Below are 21,240 nucleotides of genomic sequence, written 5' to 3' on the forward strand. Positions count from 1 at the left end.
GAAATGGATGAAGAAAGAAAATTATTATATTATCAAATAAAATTACTTTACTCTGTATGAAACACTGATGTGTGTGTCTGTGTCTAAAAGGCATTCAGAAGCTGCAGCTGGTCCTACTGAAGGTCGCTCTGATTGTTGCAGTGGAGTTTCACATCAATGTGGAGTTTGTGAAGCTGTTGGAACCTCCAGAGGATCAGGAAAATGAAGGTATCCTTCCACACGTCCAAACAACAGATCCAACAGTGCTTTTATATTCACCCGTTGACGGTGAATGTTTTATGATCTGCAAGTTTTGGGAAGATAAGGAGATTTGAGCAGCTGGATAAAGCTAGATCAGTTTGTCAGACAGATACTGTGTAGCTTACTGGAGGATCTGTATTTACTCTCCCACATTATATTTTAGTGCTCTGCTCTGCTTGTGAGGCAGAAAGGGACTTCTCAACCTGCAGTATTTAATTTCCTTGACAGCCACTAATAAACAGGAGACAAACATTGGCACTGATCTACTATTTCATCATATTTAGATGAAGTTCGCAGAGGTCAAGTATATTGCCTTACTTTCCTGTTCAAATGCCTGCTGTATACAGCACCCACCTATCACATTAATACCAATAAATAAACATTGTTCCCTTTTTTTAAAACAAAATGTAGCGGTAATATCTTCTACTCTCATGTAATGATGTTTTTCTGACATTCAGCCCTTCACATTGCCTTAAGACTCAGGAAGAAAATAACTTACACGCTGTTGTCAGGTGTTGTCTCCTCAGCTATAATAACTTTACACTGATAACAGTGAAAGCCTTGCCTAAATTTAGACACAAACTTATCCCTCTTGTTCTGCTGTGACGAACTTAGCTGTGCCCTTGACATCATGGAATGCATTTTCCACATGGTGATATTACACAACAAACTGCCAAGCCGTTACTGTGCTGGTCTCACACACTCCTATGCCACCCGCACTGCACTGCTTCAAACAACTAATATTAAATCTGAAACAATGTTTTGTTTGTTAGTCAAGGTGACAAACCGAATCCAGTTGGCTTTCATAAAGCATTCCTTTGTAATACATCACATGATACATCGCAAAATCTTTCCGCATTTCACTGGCATCGTAGCAACAAAATGTCATCAGTGTTTAAGTTAAATTATATTTCTCTCTACTGACATCTGTCTTGACTGAGACACTGTCCTTAAGCAAAAGTATCAAGCTTTTGAAGTTGACATTCTACGTGCTCATTGTTGAACTACAACACAAAGGGAATAATCCTCGGATTTATATTGTGTGTCTTAATCCTTCTCTGTCTTTGTCTCCATCTCTCAGGGCTCGGGTGGAGGGCTGCAATCCGACCTGCTGATCACCCCGTGGCTAACTTTGAGTTTGATGTCGTGGTGGGGGCTGACGGACGCAGGAATACTCTGGAAGGTGAGAAGCCTGCAAACAAAAGGGGTGAACAGTAAAGATGCCTCAAGGATGTACTTTGCTTTGCTCACTTAGTACGATATAAAGTTACCTGTGTCTGGTCAAGGAAGTAAGAATCTCTGAGGCGAATGTATATTTTCACACCAAAAACATTCAAAGCACCGGGTTGGAGTCTACTGTCACTCTCAAATTCACTGGTTTCATTGAGACAAGGAGTTTATTTAGTTTGATTTACTTTCTGGTGCTGTTAAATGTCACTTAAAATATATATATATATATATATATATATATATATATATATATATATATATAATACATGTGACTATATTTTAAGGGCTGTTCCTGTCCATGTTCCATGTTTGTGTGTTTGCATTATTGTGAAAATCTCTGAAGCATCACTTGGAGCAAGAAAGCCTTTTTTATAGTTAACTTGACTCTGATAAAACCCAGCATACCTTCTGTTTACTGAATAATGTTTCTGGAATCTCACTTTGAACAACTTGTGCTGCATTATTTCTGTTGTGAAGCTATAAATGACAATCACCTTTTGTAAACTTGTTTGAAGCCATTTATCTCTCCTACTTATTCATGAAATTCTGTACATAAATAGAGGTGAGCTTGGGCTCGGTGAACTACTGGAGCTGATGCATTCACACTGGACTCTCTTTGACTCTCTGTCCCTCTTTTTCGGTCTCTCTCCTAAAAATGCTGTCATCTAACAACCAATTCGCCTCAGATGCTTATTCCTAAAAAGGGCATTTTTGGCCAGGGCAAGCTGTTTAGCTCATTCTTCAATTATGATGAAGCCTGGGGGAAATGATTTTCCCCTGTAGTCAGCCTGCTTTTGAGCAGCCTTTGTGGCCTAGCTACGGTAACACAGAGTTAAATACAATCAGATCTGCACTGCAAAGAGGAGACGGAGAGGGGAAAAGCTCCTCCGTGATTTTTAACAGTGACATCATGTAGGAGTTGTGCCGTTTAACCTCTGCCCCAAATAAGTACTTTCACTGTCTCATCCATCACTTTGTAGTAAGCAACCAATCCAGTTCCTTTTCCTTACTGCACGTACAGCTTTAGATTAATGACATTGTTGGTGAGTTCTTGCTGGTTTGAAAATGTAATTTTGAAAATCTACCAATGAAACGTTGAAACTTAGTGTTACTCTGTTTGATTTGATTGAAAGTTAACATTGAAAGAACCCTTGAATATTGTTCCTGTGTCCCTGTTTTGTCTTTCAAAATATTTAATATAGACGATTGTCAAAAAAGCTATTTACCTGGTTCAGTATTGCGTAGCATCCATTGTATCATATTTTGTGAAGAATAAAATGAAATTCCTCTCTAAAAACTCTTAACAAAATAAAAGACTGTTGTATGGTATGGTTGTTTTACAACCTTTACTACACTTGCAGTTCTGAAGGTTAATTGAGCAAAAGCCTTTTAACTTTGATGATAGGATTTAATTCCTGGTGCTTCTTACAATCCATGGCTTTTGTTCCCTCGGCTATATAAAGGCTTACCTTCAGCTGCCTCTTATCCAGAAATAACTGCCTTGTAATTATGGTTTAAGGCTAGATTTCTTTTGGTTTTGACAGACAAGCAGATTTGACTGGTTTGCTTGGCACATTCTTTATCTGACTTTGTCTTTTTCTCTCTCAGGTTTCAAAAGGAAGGAGTTCAGGGGGAAACTGGCGATAGCCATCACAGCCAACTTCATCAACAGGAACACCACTGCTGAAGCCAAAGTAGAAGAGATCAGCGGTGTGGCCTTCATCTTCAACCAGAAGTTCTTTCTCGACCTCAAAGAGGAGACAGGTGGGAGAGGAACTCAGTCAAACTGCTTCACTGTGGTGTTAGCCTCCATGAATATGAATTAGATATTGATGGGTTTCCTGTATAACAATTTGATGCCACTTTGGTGCTTTTAAAGTTTTTTTCGGTCATTCTCAAACCATGTAATTTGCTGCAGGTATCGATCTGGAGAACATTGTGTACTACAAGGACAACACCCATTACTTTGTCATGACTGCCAAGAAACAGAGCCTGCTGGACAAGGGAGTCGTCATTAATGTAAGCAGAACATGTGCTCAGGGATCCGTAGTGTCCTTTTTTCACAGTCGTATTTTCACTTTTCATTTTTTGTTTTTAACAACTAATTTTTTACGTAGTTTTGTTAATTTTATCATAATAACAACGAATCAATAATGCAATCAAATGCAACAGCCCTTTAACTCTTTAGGTTGTGAGATAAATAGCATGACAGCCAATGATTGCATTAGTTTTGATTGCATACAACCTGATAATCAGACGTATTCTCTTGTTGATGTGGGTTAGCGTAGTTGTAGTGGTCTACAACCAGGCTAGTTGTATTCATTTCAGTGTATTGTGTCCACAATCTGTACTCATAAAAGCCCTTTTGTACTGTATATCTAAATGTGTAAGATAATAAAAATGATTAAACTTTAGCATTACTAAAAAACTCTCTAAGGGAACAGATCATAAAGAAAATAATCTTGGTAAGCTCAGACTTAGTCGGTGTGAACTTCTCCTGACAGTCATGCTTCTGTTCAACAGGATTACATAGACACCCAGATGCTGCTGAGCAGTGAAAATGTCAACCAGGAAGCTCTTCTTTGCTACGCCCGAGAGGCTGCTGACTTTGGCACCAACTACCAACTTCCCACACTGGATTTTGCCATGAACCACTGCGGGCAGCCAGATGTAGCAATGTTTGACTTCACAAGCATGTACGCCTCTGAGAACGCTGCTCTGGTCAGGGAGAGATCTGGACACCAGCTGCTGGTGGCACTGGTTGGCGACAGTCTGCTAGAGGTAAAGAAGGGCAAGACCTATTAAGTCAATAGCACTGTAAAAACTCAAAAGGTCCTTTGTGATGCTGGCAACTGTTGTTGATGTTCCTTTTTCAGTCTGTGCGCTGCTCTACCTCTTTGTATATTAACTCATTCTTGATGATGATGTTGCCAGTATGCACACAGCTGAGCACTTGGATAATTGTGGTGGTCCTGAAGCTCACAGTGACAAGCACTATACTTACAAACATGTTAAATGTGCTGAACTCAGAATTCAGAGCATATACAGAACATCCAAATGCCTCTCAACATGGCTATGGCTGGGTGGGTGTTACGCCTTCACAAAAACAAACATCTCTCCATTTTGCACTGTAATTAAGCATCACTTTGTGAGCCTTAATAATGTAATGCTTGTCTCATTCAATGTATATTAAGTAATGTCTGTCTCTGTTAGATCACCTGTAATGTGTTGTTTTGCTTGCAGTCTATACTCACAATATTTGCAATGGTGATTTTGTTTTAAAAGTATTTAAAGTATGTAGATGTTGATGTTGTTTTGTCTCCTCTCGTATGCTGACACGTATATTCATATACATATTATGTGTTCCTGTGCAGCCCTTCTGGCCCATGGGAACAGGTTGCGCCAGAGGCTTCCTGGCTGCCTTTGACACAGCCTGGATGGTAAACAGCTGGGCTCAGGGTCGGACAGCTTTGGAAGTGCTGGCAGAGAGGTACGCACGCACGCACACACACATTGTATGTCTTAGAAATATAAAAGTGTGTGTTTTCATATTTACGTCATCCGATACCGTTGGAAATAACACCATGTATATTGCATGTGTTTCTTTGGGTTTCTATAGGGAGAGTATTTACAGGCTACTTCCACAGACAACAACTGAAAACATTGCCAAAAATTTTGATCAGTACACCATAGACCCTGGGACTCGATACCCCAACCTCAACTCCTCTTGTGTCAGGCCACACCAGGTGAGAGGGAGTACTCACTGTGGCAATATAACACTCAATCTATCCATCCATTTTTATCACAAAAATACAACTTCATGATTGTCTTGGTTGTAATTGTTTTCCCTTCCCTTCCTGTTTCAGGTGCGTCACTTGCTCATCAGCAAAGAGCTGAATTCCTGCTCTCTGGAGCGTGCTGCTACCATACGTCGGCCTGTCAATCTCTGCAGACGAGGTAAATCTAACTAGACAGGATCTGTAGTTCAAACCACAGATTTGCTGACCCTTCTTTATATTATTAAGTAGAATCTGACTGATTGATTGGGGTTTCCACTCTTCTGTTACTTTGAAAGAATCCTCATATGATCAACAGAGAAAGTTTTTAAAGAAGAGCTGCCGGGTGTCCCACACAGTTATCTTGTTCTTCAAGTTCAACATTACTTTACGTCCCTGTTTAAAAGGACCCTGCATTTGTATTAAAAAAATATATACTTATTAACAGTAACACAAAAGCTCTACATGTTGAACTGAGCTGTTCAACTGAAGTAACTCTTGAGTCATCAAAGGCTGCGAGGAAGTACATGTCCAGACAGAAATGGCAAAGATGTGTACATACCTCAGCACCACATCTGTCATGACCTTATTTACTGGCACGCCATGTGTTGGTCCATGCTTGTGACATCATATCCTCTTCAGCCGCTCTGAGGGTCTAGATTTTCTAACACAACATGCATTAAAGTCAGAAGTTATTTGAGGAAGAACTGCAGTGTTTTTTTGAAAAGTCTAACTTGCCATGTTTCTGTTGTAGAGTCAGAGATCAGACCGGCGAGGCTGCTTACCTGGTGCCAGACACAGACCGAGGGCTACAGGAATGTGACGATAACAGACTTGACGTCTTCTTGGAAAAGCGGTATCGCTCTCTGCGCCCTCATCCACAGGTTGAAACCCCAACTGATGTACGTAACACACATCAACTTAAATCACTAGCAGCCTGCAGCGCTGCATCTTTCCATCTAAAACCAGTCAATATCATCTTATCTCTTTACAGTATTAAATGCAGACATACATTCACATTGACAAATGTGTTGTTGTGTTGTTGTTTTTTTCAAATGAACTCTGCCCCATTTTTTACATAACATCTAGTTGAGAGGAATTTATTCCTTATGGGTGTGTTAACTATGTTCGGCATGAGAACAACTCTTTTATCAATGTGTGTTTTCTGCTGCGCTCTCCACCTCCTCACAACTAAAACACTCAACCCTTTTTAGAGTGCTGATAGATGTGAAGAAGACTTCATACATAGCTGTCTTTTACGTACACATAGCTGGTAGTACACAGTGCAAACAGAGGAGTTTTTAGAGGGCAGCTGTGTACATTTCACACGTTTTTACGTTTTAAGTGAGATTATCAACTCAACTGAAATAAATACTGGTTATTCCAGTACCTTTTATTAATGTGGATCCTCTAAATATATTATTGAGTAGTCTTTAATTCTAAATAATGGTCCTTCCTGTCTGTTTATCTAGAGCCATGGAGAAAAACTACTCATGTGGTACTTGGTGTACTTTTGCACCCACTTTTCGGACAAAATCCTCCATAAAAAAACAGAAACCGTGCTTTAGTTTCCACTTTTTAGAGTTAGACTGCCTTGCACTGCATGGAATTAGCCAATGCAACTGTAGATTAGTACATTTACAGATCTAATTATATCCTCTCACTCTTTAATTATTGCCTTCATACCTCACCACATGCCACTACAATTTCATGTGGTCCTGTAAGTTTCCAGGAACTACTGGCATTTTTCCCCTTCCCTCCTCCATATGCATGCCTGTCTGCAGAGAGTTGAGCAGGTTCGTAGAAAAGAAAGAAAGCAAGAAAGAGCAAGCCTCTGTACTTAGAGATTAACACCAACGTCTGTGTGAGCTGCTGCTAGGTTACTGTCTCCCTCTTTACATTATTTCTGATGGTGTCTGCACACCGTCGGTGTAGGTAAAGACGTCAGAGCTGTTTTTTTCTGGCAAGTAGTTTGCAGCCATTTTCTCCTGCAATATGAGAAACAAGTTCTTCTGCAGGCCTTAAAATAGATTGAGCAAGTTAAGTTTCAGTATAAAGTCATTCCATTGAGCTTACCTCAACTGTTTTCATATCAGTGTGCATATTATCTTACACTCTGCCCAACATCAGTCACCTGACGCCTACATGAAATGGAAGTCAAGAAATAATCCTTTAAAGAATCTCAGCCTTTCAAACCCCACTGTTACATTCCTGCCTCATTATTCAGGGCAATTCTGCTGGTCATGATACTGGAAAGTCAGCATTTTAGAAACAATAAGAAGTAAACATATGTTAAAAGAACCTCTAATTAAAGAAATATCATTATGTATGCATGGCAGAATGATCAGTGGAAATGCAAACAATGGTTTCACAATAAACATTTAAACCCTACTATGGCTGAAACAGTAACTATGACATATGTACTCAGAATCTTTCTTTATTACTGTCCTCTCACTCAAGCCACCATTACTATCTTATTCCATCAGAGATTTTGACTCATTAAACAAGGAAGACCACTCTGCAAACCTCCAGCTGGCTTTTGACATCAGTGAGCGTGAATTTGGGATCCGATCATTCACATCTGTGAAGGAGCTGAGTCCTGATCAGGAGCTGGATAAGACCATGATGATCACCTACCTGTCCAAGTTCTACGAGCTGTTGCGTGGCACACCTCTACCTGCGTGGCACACCTCTACCACCTCAGGTAGTCTGCTCTACTCTACTCTACTCTGCTCTACTCTACTCTTATTATATACAACTCAACTGTTCTTTACTCAATTCCATTTGTCTCTAGTTGACTTTATTCTACCCTTTTTGACTCTATTCGACTCTACTCTGCTCGACTGGACTTGACTTTTCTCTACTCTACTGTATTGTAATCAACTCTATAGTTGTCTTATCTTGTCTTCCCTGTTTCTGGTTCAATTTATTCTATGATTAAAATGTTTAGAAAACCAAAGTTCCAGTGAGAGAGAATGTATCAAATTCCATTTGGTTTCCTCTAAAAATGTGTGTGTTGTGCAGTGCTATTAGTCAAGTATGGTGGCATGAGAGGAATGTGTGTCTGTACCAGAGCTGTGGACTTCTGTAGTCTGGGAGTCTTGACAACATTAAAACAGCTGCCTGTCTCTACTGAAAGGATATGTAATGCTTACCTACAGTATACTTTGTTGTTTTATTTAACGTCGGCCAGCCATTCACCTTTCTCTGACATGCAGCTGAGAAATTCAATAAGCTTTGAAGTGACCGTGCCTGTAGCGACGCGTCTCTGTGTGATCGGGGCCTACGTTTTTTTTTGTTTTTTTTGGTGGAACATTGCTCTACACAAATGCAGTAACTCTCTTTTTTCAGACCACTTATATGACTTTCCTAATCTACATAGTCATTGTTCATTGATATTATCTGACATTTATGGCTGTAACCTGTGGAAAGTATGACAACTCTAATGCAGCCACATGTTATACTGCAGGTTCCAGAGGAGTGGATGAAAACAATGAAGATTATCCATCTAAGGAAGTCAGAAGTAATAATAATGTGCTCAACCTTGCTCTGCCCAGGAAACGGGTACCGAAGGTAACTCCACACTGAAATGTTTCAATCTGATGTTCTCTGACTCCCAATATTTTTATTTCCAGTTCATAAGGGACTCTTTCTATATACATACAGCATGTCATTGTTAGATGCGTTTAAAAGGACAATATATTGTTCCCAGTCGGTTTTTTGGCTTGAAGCTCCCCTTCCTTTGACCGTTGGATATTCAGTCTTTCCTTGTGCTTTACAGGATGAAAAGAAGTCAGACAGTACAGATCCCATTTACAAAAGGAGGCGGAAATTTTGCAGTTATCTGGAGGAGGTTTGTTGTTCAACTACCTACTTGTAATTTCAAACTTAACATGTAGAAGAAAATTCTATTGATCTTGATGTAGGATCTTGTCTGTTGTCCCGACTCTCGTCAGGCCACCAATCTGTCGAGTAATGGCTCTGCAGTGCGAGAGGACCGAGAGCCCAAGGAAAACAAAGTGCGCTCAATGGCTACTCAGTTGCTGGCCAAGTTTGAAAGCACACAAAGCCACACCGTCCGGAGAAAACAGGTAAAAATACGTTTTAGCCCCATAGATTCAAAAATATATTTATTTATTGTACTATGGTTATCGTTTTCATTGTTGTGCTGTAATTAAGTGCATATGTGTGAATATACTGTATATATGTTTTTATTTATCAACAGAAATACTTTGTACATCTTTTCTTCATAAATATAGTTAAAAGGGGCTATTTGCCTTCTTTTTCATGGATCATAAATATGTTTTTAACTTGTTGTGAGCTGGAGCTCTGACAGCAGTCAGCAGTTTTAATCTGACAAAACTTTCCTTTTGCTAATTCTACAAAGTCTATTCTTGTCTGTTTTTCCCAGCATTCATTCTTTTCACCCTTTTCTATTTCTGTGCCTTTTTATTAACGGTCTTCCTAACCTTTCTGCAAAATCTCAGTCAGACTGTGAGGAGTCTTCCCCGCTTCAGACTCTTGACCTGGCTGAGGGTCTGCACATTAAACTCAGGCCTCCGATCCCACCTAAACCTCCTCCTGAGATGCAGGTAGTGTGGAGCCGCTAGACGGCAGTTTAGACACACAAACTGTACAAGCAGTAGTCAAAGGCATCAGGACAGTCTTTAAAACTAGTGACAGTCTGTAAAGCTTCATGTAAAGTAGAAGATTATTTGTATGCTAATTCTGTCCTACTGTCCCAAGACATATGTATGGTACATGAGAAAAGTCAATCAAACATACACACACACACACACACACACACATACAGACATGTATGTCATGTTTATGTGTACACACTGTACTATATACAGCATGTACACATAAACAACCCATGTTATGCTGAAAATGTATAATTTACCTAAAATAGGAGTTTCTGTCTTTCTTGGATATTTAAACAACCCTACTTGGTTTAACATTCTGTAGTCTTGACTGACTTGGACCCTCATTTCACACCAGAAACTAAATAAGAATGAAAACTCAAGTAAATACACAGTTATATATGTACTTAATCCAGTAAACAATGCAAACTACCTCTTTTGGAAATAAAGTTAATATTTGGACAGCAGTACAAAGTTTCTTTTTTAAAACTCAAAAGAATTCACATTCAATTTTGACAAAGTTGATATGAAAGGAAATTGGCTTTATTGATGCTAGCATATTCACACAATGGTGATGATTCATTTTTTTTATTAAAATTGGTAAAGAAAAATAAGCACTTGTCAATGCAAGTGTGACTGATCTTAACTCACTTTTTAATTTTTTTTGAATTACTTAATCAGTTGTGTGTTTTGATTTTTGCTTAATTACCAGGTTCACATTCCACTTAGGATTTTTGTAAATATTTTTTGTAACTATGTCTGGTGATCAGAAACACAGGATATGCTGATGTAATATCTGCCCATTTATCCAAACAATCCAGACAAAAATTCATATTCCTCTTAAAGAGCTTTGCAGTTGCTGAAGCAACACATTCTCATCCCAACTCGTCACATGCTGACGGTTTGTCGCTTGGCTCCCCTCCCACACTCCCAGAGCGTTTTCTCTTACAATCTATTAATGATGCAGATGGGTTTACATGGTAGACACTTGAAAGCCAGATGCATCTCTGATGCTAAAGCATGCCTTGTGCGTCTGTATTTTAGAAACCCAGGGGTGCGTCAAACTGCCAGTATTTGATGCCCTGAGAATGAGCTGGCTAAAGTTAAAACATTTGAATTAAGTAGAAATCATACCCAACAAGATAAACAAAAGCAAACATAAGTGTAAAAAAGCATAATGTGAATTTAACAGTTTCTCTGAGTTAAATGTAGCTATTGGTTGTAGATTCGAAGGTCTCAGATGTCAGACTGCCCCTTCAGTTCTTGACTACCCCTAGAAGAAAGTTTTAAAAACAACCTGCTTAATTACCATTTCATATTACATAACTCTGGCAAAACATGAAGCAGACAGAATATTCACTGTGGTTTTAATGCTGTGCTGGCATGACTTTGATGATTTGTAGTTAATGGGCTAAAACAAAAACCACCTGTGTGGTTCTACAGCCTTTAAGTGAATTCAAGTTTCATAGTTTGGTTGCTTGATGAGGAGCTAAACCACAGCTCACATGTGCACTACTGTATATTATCCCTTTCAGTTTGAGGTCAGTATCAGAAAAGCAGCAGAACACTTAGTGCGCCTGCCTCCAAAGACTCTGCCCAAACCTCAGCTCCAGCCTGAGTCCCTGCATCCATTTTCAGTAGTGAAGCTCAGACATGTTGATCGGACGCACGCTGAGACGAAGCCCCAGCCTCAGCCGGAGAGTGCAGACCCCCCTGCTTCTTCTCCCTCCTGCCACTCGGCAATCCATTTCATGTCAAGAGTGCTGCAGCGCCTCAGGGAGGTGGACGAACACGTCTCTGAGGTGATCACTATCTGTTTATCAACTATCTCCTCCTTCATATATTTAACTTCTTCTCTGTTCTCTTTTCAAACCCTTGTGATTGTTGCATGACCTCATCCCCAAAAATGCCCCTGAGTGAATGTTGATTATATATCATACCCTGATTATACATTTAGGCTTGTGTAATGTGTAGGCAGAGGGTGAAGGCAGCCCCTTAATTATCAAGCCTGACGAAAATGGCAAGAGCAGGCCTACAGACCTGGCCACGAGCTGAGACAGGCACACAGGCGGATTACTGGCCAGTCAGAGTCTGTGTGGAACAGGTCGGCCAGGACCGGGCTGCAGGCACTGGTTTACGTCTGCAAATAAGCTATTTTTATTATTCAGATTTGCCAAAAGCCTGCTTGCCTTGGCTTAGATCTGCAAAACTGTTTCCTTATCAAATCAATTAGTGAGTTTTTTTTGTTGAGAACAGTGGTGATGTGTGAAATATTGAAGCATCTCATCCATTTTCTTAAAATAATGAAAACAAACAAAATACATTTCTACCAATTCACTATTGGAAAAACCTGCCATAAAAAATGGATTGTTTTTGTGACCACTGCTCCTCTTTGTCATTGCAGCTTGTCTGCGTTTTTACATGGTCATGATTTATGGGACTTCTTTGTATTCTTACATATTGAAACATTTTCAGTTTTCTTGACAGATGAACCTGCAATTTTAACACTCTGTGAAATGTTTCATGCTTCTTTCATGGTTGCCATGCTTCTTTTACAGCTGGGAAAAAGCTGCTAACTGGCATATACTGTATGTAGAGTAACAGTGTTTAGTTATAATTACAAAGGAATAGTTTGGCATTTTTGGAAAATTTGCTTATACACTTTCTTGCCGAGAGTTAGATGATAAGATACTGCTGTCTGTGTGTTAAGTACAGAGCAGGAGCCAGGAGGTGATTAGCTAGTCTGTGTAGTCTGTGTTCAGCTAGTCTAATCGCTCTCTGGCTCTGGCTCCAAACTATACGTGCTGACATGAGAGTATTGATCCTTTAACTCCAACAAAGTGAAAAGGGGAAATATTCCTTTAAATTGGTGTTTTCATTATTTTGTCCACTGCTGTATTATCAGTGTGTAGATAATCCAACTTTGTTCATAAAGCTTTTACAATGATCTAACATTTTATGATTATCCTTTTAATTGATGTGCTTTGTATTTTGGCGTTGACGAGTCCATACTTCACTATGGGATTTATTAATGTATATGTATTTTTTGGGCTGAACCGACATACTTGTCTCTGATTTCTGTGCCAGGTCTTTGTGGCTGTCTCGGTTTTCTGCTCCAGTACAGTATGAGTAACCACATCAAGTGGGGTGTGAAATTAACGTAATAAGGCAGCTTTCTTTCCAGACACCGACGTTATTGTTCTCGGCCCAGCAGTAGTCTACACACTTAGCTGTCAAATCCTGCTTGTTATTGGGAAAGCAGAACAGAAAGGTCTTTCATCATTTAACTGTGCACTGCTTATCAAATGGTTATTAGTCTGCCTAATTATGTCTACACACAGAAAGCTCCATTTGTTAGCGGGAGAATGTGTCTCACTGTACTGAGGAGGCCAGACTCATGGCTTTTCTTTTCATCCTGTGTCATCCTGCAGAAAAAAGCTCAGACACAACAGGCTAGAGAGTTTCACTCAAAGAGTATAAAGGAAAAAGCTGTTCATCTTAGTGGGTTGTTCTCATCAGACAGCTCTGCTGAACTCAAGGTGACTATCTCAAGCTTGGTGTGTGACGCCACCCTGGCCTTGTCTTTTGCTCTACCTGCCCTTCACACTGTGTGTGTGTGTGTGTGTGTGTGTGTGTGTGTGTGTGTGTGTGTGTGTGTGTGTGTGTGTGTGTGTGTGTGTGTGTGTGTGTGTGTGTGTGTGTGTGTGTGTGTGTGTGTGTGTGTGTGTGTGTGTTTATTTGCATGTGGAAACATGTTATGTTTGGCATCACCAGTGATACATCCAGCCAATTTTCTCCCTCGTCTGTCTAGATGCAGGGAATTCTGTCATAATAATGCAATGACTTTGTTTCATCAAGGTGACACTTAAAGTGACTATATTTTATTTTATAATAACACTGTATCAAATGACAACATTAAAACAATGTGATAGGGGTCAAAAGGGGCTCATATTGATGAACCTAGAGAATTAATTCCTGAATCTGCGGCTCTTCTCCCCTTTACAGGGCTTTATAGCAAGTGTATCGTTTAATGCAGTGGCTTGGAGCCCGAGACCAATTTCCCTGCGGGACAATAAAGTATATCTTATCTTATCTTATAGTGAGTTTCAGCACATTGTTTAGATGTTTGGTCCATAACTTTAGTGTTTTGATTCACTCTCACTGCTCTTGTAGCGTGAACTTTGGCCACAGCAAGCCGCTGTTTCAGTGAAAAAGCTAAAGAAATCCACCTGATGACTACCAAACAGCAGATAGACACAGATTGCAATTAGCTGATGAACATAGAGGAGTTACTGGAGACCAAAAACCGAGCGAAAAGAAAGGGGATATTTGATTAACATTCATCAGGTGACCAGAAACATGACTCGAAGTGAATGATGGTGGTTTTCCGTCACTACTGGATGTGTAACTAAGCAACTGTGAAAAAGCGAAAAGGTTTGCTACATCAATCGCTATAGCACGTTACGTGAACAGCTCTCTAAAACGCTGCAACAAACACTGAACACTTAACAACTCGATGAAGTTAAATCTGTCGTAGTATTAGACTAGCTTTGTTGTATCAGTTCTAGGTGTACCTAATCATCTGGCAAAAAGAGCTCATGTGCATGATGTAATATTTGTTTCAGCTGTGAAGGCTCAACATATCTTAGTCATCCTAAAGGCAGCATGCAGAGGGCCCGTTCTAAAACAGCTTAAAAAACAAACATCAAAGCCCAAGATTTACATTGTTGTCATGTACTTTCTTAATTATAATAGACATATTTATGCGTTAGGGCTGCTGCTTTGCATGAGAGATTTGCTTTTAACTGCTGTTTCTGCCCCGTGTGCTTTTAATTACCAGCAGTCCTCACAGAAGAGAAGTGTGCGTTCTTGTGGAGGCACTTTGTGTGTTCCTCGGCTCCACCCAACCCAAACAGCCTGCTCTAACTCAACAGCCAGATGTCACAGTTTAATATAAAAGAGCAACTCCTGGTACCCAGTGTTAGGATCAAATTTCATTGCTGAAAAGCAATTGAGAAACAATTTAGACATGACAAACATTCTCATTTTGATTATCTCCTTTATTAATTATCTTACTTGCTTCCCTTAATGATGTTTTCCTCTTGGCTAAAATATTAGTGAGCAGTTGCAAATGAGTCTGAGGCTGTAGACTTTAAGGGGAAGACAACAGTCACCCTCCCTGAAAATGACCCCAGACACAGAGTCTCATGGACCTCGCCATCACCTCAACTGTCACTCAAAATATCCCCAAGATGATATTAGAACCAGTGGGTGACACTGACAAGAAAAGCATTCATTGAAATGACTGTGTGTTCCTGATCTTCTCACATTGTCACTCTTCCTGCATGTAATACCACCTGTGTTTCTACACATGCCAACACCTCCAAGTGTAACTCATTCAACACAGAGTTTCTGGCAAAAGCTATGTGACCTGTAAAAAATATTCAACATGAACGTATAGTCTTGGAAAAAGAAAATCGAGGTGTACTTGTTAGCAAAAAAAACAGGTATGTAGAATACAGGTTAAGACTTAAAGAGTTAAACATTCAGAATTACAACTAGATTAAACATATTCAATAGTCACAAAGGCTTTCTGGTGAAGGAATGTATAGAGGAATTTGTTTTTGTGCCATAAATTGTAAAGAGAGTTTGCATATTCCATCTTCATGAATGTGCTGTTTCGGTTGTTTAGGCAATCTTATGTTTATGATCTAAGTATTTAATTACCTGGGTTTAAGTAGTGGTAAATGCTATCTGAAGGATTAAGGTCAGTGTTTAAGCTTTAGTTACAATGACATTTGACATTAGTGCTTATCACTCTGCCTGTACTCTGTTTCCCAGGGCGGCTCAGTACGAAGGGCGTTCCCCCCGTCGGGTGACAAGTGTCACTCATGCGAGAGGCGTGTTTATATGGTGGAGCGGGTCTGTGCCGAGGGGCTCTACTTCCACAGGGAATGTTTCCGCTGTTCCACCTGCAGCTCTGCCCTGCGTCAGGGAGCACATGCCTTCGACTCTGAACAGGGTATGTGTCATTCGATATTATCTAGTCAGAATTGAATCCAGATTTTACTAATAAATCTACTTTGTACTGACACTTTGCTGTAATCTTACAGGAAAATTGTACTGCAAACTTCATTTTGATCAACGCAACAATGGGACAAACCTACAGAGGACTTTTTCTCTGCGCTCAGTGAGTCCTTTGCATTTCTAAAAGTATCCATCTTATTCTAGCAATATTTACTGAAAGATATTGAACTCCTCTGTCGTCTGTCTTAGGATCTTTCTGGAGCTGGAACTCAGGAGCGATGTGTTGATGATGGACAGAGCTTGGAGTCCAGCAGCACAGCAGACCTGCAGAGTCAATCCTCAGCAGGTATCTTCAGCTCGTTCATGAGGAAACACCTGAGCCGGCCCCTGAGTGTGATTCGTGCTGTGTGTAACGCCCCCGGGTATCTGTCCCATCGTGTGCGCAGTACAGCACAGGCCCTCGCCGGCCACCTGAGGGACAATGCCCAAGACTATGCGTTCCTGTACGAGCTACTGAGTATGAGCTTGCCCCTGCTGCTTGTTCTACAAGAGGTACTGCTGCAGATGTCCTCAGAGGCTGTGCCTGATGGGCCCAGCTCTCTACAGGCTCTACTGCTGTGGCTGCAGGAGCATATAGGGCACAGGCTCATCTAGACGCTCAGCAGACTCCAGCTGTTAATATTTGACTACAAATGCCATTAAGTATGTGGCTGGGGTGCACATTAGCAGGAGAGTTCTTGTCATTATACCATTTGTAGCCGTGCACAAGCACCTTTTGTATTGTTTTACTATCCTTTTTTGTTTGTTTGATGATACTGCTCTCAGTGTCTTGGATGTACTCGTGCATCAGTCAAAGAAGAGACACTGTAGGTTGCTCATGCAACTTTTTTGCAAATTACCACAGGGTTTAATGAAAGCTGCACCAAATATGTTTGCAGTGTGTTTGATGTGGAAACTGTACATAATTTGCACACTTAGAATAAGGTGAACAAATAGATTTAAGGTAGTTAGAATGAAAAGAAAACAGACCACAGTCAGTGCACTTGATACTGCTGAGATCATCTTTGCTGTAGAACTTTTTACAAACTGTCTTGGAAAATAGACCCTGCAGTTAAAATTGCTTAACTCAGGTTATGACTGACTAACTTGATGCACTTTATCTTTGGGAACTGCCTCGTTGGCGCATCAGTAAACTGTCACATGAAAATGCCAGCTCTCATGTTAACGCTGACCACCAGACAGGTTTTCTTTTGACTATGCATATGTACTCTTGTTTTTTTTTCGTTAATGTGTATGTGTTTTATGCACATGTCAACAATTTGCTCATTATTTTTTTTATACTCTTACCATTCGGTTTACTTTCATGAGCAGTTTTTATTGATTCTTGAATGGATAAAACCAAAGAATCTGTCTGGTGAGTTTCTCTCTCAGTATTTAGTTTTACTTTGCTGCCATCTACTGTTGACTTTCAGAAAAACTATGAAAACAAAGTGATAAACCCCACCCCTTTATTTTGTATAACCTCTCTCTGTATAACAATACAGACAATTACGTCTTAAATGATTGATTGAATCAGATTTACTGTAGACAATAGAAGCTGGTGAGCATGTTGTGATGTGTTTGAATGTGCTCGCCACTCTTGCTGTAATTGTAAAGCATGTTGTTGCCTCTTTGACTGGAAGCTACACAGTTGCTTCCTATTCAGATACACTAATCTAATCTAGTGATGCTTATGAAGCGCTTCATGCTCAAGATTTTTGTTTATAAAATATTTGAAAATTATATTTGCAAAGTCTTCAGGCATTATTTTACGTGTTTACAACGTGATGTGCTGGATATAATGTTTATGCTTTGTTGTCAGCTACATAATGTGTCATGTTGATTTACTTAATCTGCTGCATGCACTATGAGCTGGTTGACAGTGTTATAAGATACCAAAGAACTGTTCTCACACACACTGACTGACTTTACTTTATACATCTGTAAGACAACAATCAACACAGCATGTGTAATGGTGCCAACATACAAACATCGTCTTCATTATGAATGTCAGTATTTTACTTTGTTTTCATAAATATTTTCTACTTTAGTGCTTTCAGCCGTTATTAGTGTCTGTATGTTCTCATTTTTCTCTTTTCCTCTTGTTCAGCTGAAGCCTTTTATGAAGAGTGTGAGCCAGCTGGATGGTTAGGAGAATTTACATTTTAAAGGTGATCATCTGCATGGTCATGTTGTCATGCGTCATACTTGTGATGTGTCTCCAGATACTGATGATAAATGACTGACCAAAAGTGTCTGGTGTCACTTAACGACATTGCTGAAGTGATTAAAAATGTTTGTTTGAAGTTTTGACAAAACTAAACTCATAACTAATGAGCGGCCTCAGCGTTTGTCATTGATCCTCCAGCTGTTTTTGGAATGGTACTAACTAAGCCTGGTTCAACCCCTGAATTGCTGCCACCTCCTACTTTTCTAGTGGTTCAAATAGTATGAATACTGAAATTAAAGTCTGATTTTCGCACCAGTACTAACTTGTAAAGAGAAGAACCAAGGAAACGTCAAATCAGGTTTTATTCCAACTTTTTTTTTTCTCAAAACATATTTTTCAGATCAAAATTGGTTCTGTTAGTTTTGTCAACTATTGGTAAATACTATTTGCACAAAGGACTATTCTCTTCTAGAGCTTTTGATTGTATCACAAAAGTTGCCCGGCAGTTGTCAAGGTTTTGCAGATTGAATTTGTATTTCTCTGAGAACTTCCAAGAACTGTTTTCCAGGTGAGTAATACTATTTGTTTAAATTTGTAACCAACATGAACAAGGACTCTTTCAAATGGTAGCTAATCTTTTTTAGGTAAATCAACTTCTAGGTACGAACACTTGGAAAGTCCTTATTTAAATCATTAGTTCCAAAAAGTTGTAAAATACACTAATTGCCGAATTCAGAGTTTTCTTCCTTCCTCTGTTCCCCCCAGGTTAATACTGTAGCTCTGTGAGCACTGTTGCCATTGTTTACACCGTTAGCTTCGTTAGCTGCTAGCTGCCGTCTCAGCTGTCGCCATGTTGAGAGCCGTGGGGAGGCAATCCCTCAATCATATGCTCTGAATTTGACATTGATTAACTTTTAAATAAAAACAAAACAAAGTTATTCAGTTGTTCTGTCAAACTCACCTTGCATGGCTTGTGCAATGGCATGTTTTGTACAGTCATATTTTCATGATAATCTGACAATAACGGCAAAGAACCACTTAACGTTTCCATTTAGAGGTTCAATACAGCACCATTTAGAGAAACCTCTTTCAGTGTGCGCATTGACCTCTGTAACTTTATATTTTCACTTCACAACTGACCTGGTTTATAAAACACATTAGTGGCATTTCTCTGCCTCTTAACTTAAAATGGAAAGTACATATGTGTTGTGTTGGAAACTATTCAGGGATGCACTTTGTGCACAGAGGACTGAACCTCCATTGACTCAAGAAATTGCTGTGATACATGATTCTACTTGTAAAAAAGTCCTTGACTCTACAACACCAGTTTGGATTCTGTTGATACTTCTGTTCTTCCTTTGCTTTTAGAGTAAATATTGAAGGTTAATTACACTTTTGAAAAAATAAGATGTCCACCATTTAACATTTCCACCATGGCTTTTGCTCCCATTGTTATTTTAATGATAATACATTCTACTGTATCTTCATAAGTGTAGATATATGCAAACACTAAATGGAATAAAGCCCCCCCGGTCCGTGCATGCCAGTAACTAAACTGTATTAAATCCGCAGGAGTTATTTTATTTATCTCATTAACGTTGTCTAAGTCAAGGATGAGATCTCGTGGGTGCATATTTTGAGTAATTTTGGCCTGTGATGTTTAGCAGAGAACACAATTTAAACCAGAAGTTGCTGTTTATGCACCAAAAGCTCTACTCCTTAATGCGCCACGACAGCCAACAAACTAACACATAGCTTTGTTGCTGAATTATCCTCTCCATGCCGTGCTGTTCCTTTGTCAGCTCTAAATTTATAAATAATGTTTGTGCATCTTTGTTGTTCTTCTAATGCTCCTTTTGTGCCATTTCCATTACACCACCCCAACAAAATAAAATCTAGTTCTATAGACAGTACTTAAGAGCTTTTCAGCCTCTAAAAGCTTGTTTTATGAGCACATGTGATGGAGCCTAACTTTTTAATAACATTTATTGTGTGCATATTACAAAGTATCAGTGAATCCCTACATCTCTACATTTTAAAATAAGTAAGCACATGTTGAGACCAGCAAATCATCAGAGTCTTATGCAGTAAAGGAGATGAGCTACATAAAAATATATTTTATTGTTTATATAATAAATACAAAGACTGATGATCATTTCTGGCATCAGCTGCCGGAACCAATTCATGTTTTTTCCTCTTTGTTCTGAACTTTTTATGAATTACCAGTACTGTTTGTATTAAACGTAACACCTCAAAGATCCGTAACAATTTCAAGATACACCTAAGATACATATTTAAAATTGTATGCAGCAGTTAAGAGTGTGCATGTCTAGTGATTTACATTACACTGTTTGTTTCTCACTCAGAAGCTGCCATGCAAGTGAGGTGTCACTTCACCCACTGAGGACTGAGATTTAAAGAATAATTAGAAGTCTTTGTGACGTTGTTGTATATAATTGTTTATAATTAATACTGACTTCTTGAAAGTGTGTAAAACATTTATTCTTGTTTTGTGGAGCGATTCCTGGATTGCTTTTTGTGCCACAGTATTTGTCAATAAATGTTGTGTTGTTGGCTGATATCTAACTTTGTTTATCAGACTTAAATGATTTTAAGGTGGTTCAGTTTCATTGCCTATAATCTACAATGTGATTCGATATAAAAAGTCAAGTAAAGGACTGAAACTAATTATTAAACATAGTTTGTCTGTACATCAAACTGGTTTCTGTCTTGTTGATTAAATAATTTTTGCAGAGTTATCTTTAAAATAAAAGATCCCATAGAAAAGTGAAGTCTTTCTTAGCTTGACCAACACAACTCATGAATACCCTCACATCTCTCTCCATGAGCAGAAATTCACCTCTGTATCTCTGAATAACTGGGCTAAAACCTGGTTGGTAAAGCACATAATAAAAGAGAACTTCCCTGTTTCCTCTTTAGTCCTGAAAGTCTAACATTTTAAAAGGAAATTGCTCTCCTGTGTCTTGTTGAGGAATGCACTTGGAGCTGCGAGGGCTAGGCCTCTATTGACTTGTGAAAATTGCTCGGTACAAAAGATTATTTTAAGTGTTGCACAATAGTACTTCAGAGTGTGAACTAAAAGAAGTCCTTGACT

General features: G+C 39.2%; 1 protein-coding gene across 7 annotated transcripts in view; it reads left to right on the top strand.

The window, feature by feature from the left end:
- The window catches only part of mical2a (microtubule associated monooxygenase, calponin and LIM domain containing 2a), a 34,681-nt gene extending 13,838 nt beyond the window's left edge, over positions 1–20,843 (top strand). The window contains exons 4-24 of one of the 7 annotated variants that reach the window (XR_011105082.1): positions 91–207; positions 1,322–1,423; positions 3,079–3,234; positions 3,389–3,489; positions 3,994–4,251; positions 4,845–4,960; positions 5,090–5,216; positions 5,337–5,427; positions 6,001–6,148; positions 7,733–7,950; positions 8,716–8,819; positions 9,028–9,099; positions 9,203–9,337; positions 9,734–9,838; positions 11,425–11,691; positions 13,321–13,428; positions 15,731–15,911; positions 16,003–16,079; positions 16,166–17,964; positions 18,066–18,126; positions 20,492–20,843. Coding sequence is in view for 5 of the 7 variants with exons in the window: in XM_068731198.1 (XP_068587299.1) it covers positions 91–207; positions 1,322–1,423; positions 3,079–3,234; positions 3,389–3,489; positions 3,994–4,251; positions 4,845–4,960; positions 5,090–5,216; positions 5,337–5,427; positions 6,001–6,148; positions 7,733–7,950; positions 8,716–8,819; positions 9,028–9,099; positions 9,203–9,337; positions 9,734–9,838; positions 11,425–11,691; positions 13,321–13,428; positions 15,731–15,911; positions 16,003–16,079; positions 16,166–16,570 (2,888 nt within the window). In the remaining 2 variants the exon portion in view is untranslated. Of the gene's footprint in view, positions 1–90; positions 208–1,321; positions 1,424–3,078; positions 3,235–3,388; positions 3,490–3,993; positions 4,252–4,844; positions 4,961–5,089; positions 5,217–5,336; positions 5,428–6,000; positions 6,149–7,732; positions 7,951–8,715; positions 8,820–9,027; positions 9,100–9,202; positions 9,338–9,733; positions 9,839–11,424; positions 11,692–13,320; positions 13,429–15,730; positions 15,912–16,002; positions 16,080–16,165 lie in introns of all 7 variants that reach the window. The other 6 variants (XM_068731199.1, XR_011105081.1, XM_068731198.1 and 3 more) reach the window with 6 other exon arrangements.
- Positions 20,844–21,240: the final 397 nt, after the last annotated feature.

The sequence above is a fragment of the Cebidichthys violaceus genome, unplaced genomic scaffold (genome assembly GCF_023349555.1).
Source record: "Cebidichthys violaceus isolate CVI_PGR_0920_01 unplaced genomic scaffold, fCebVio1.0.p SCAF_5, whole genome shotgun sequence".
Classification (NCBI taxonomy): Eukaryota; Metazoa; Chordata; class Actinopteri; order Perciformes; family Stichaeidae; genus Cebidichthys; species Cebidichthys violaceus.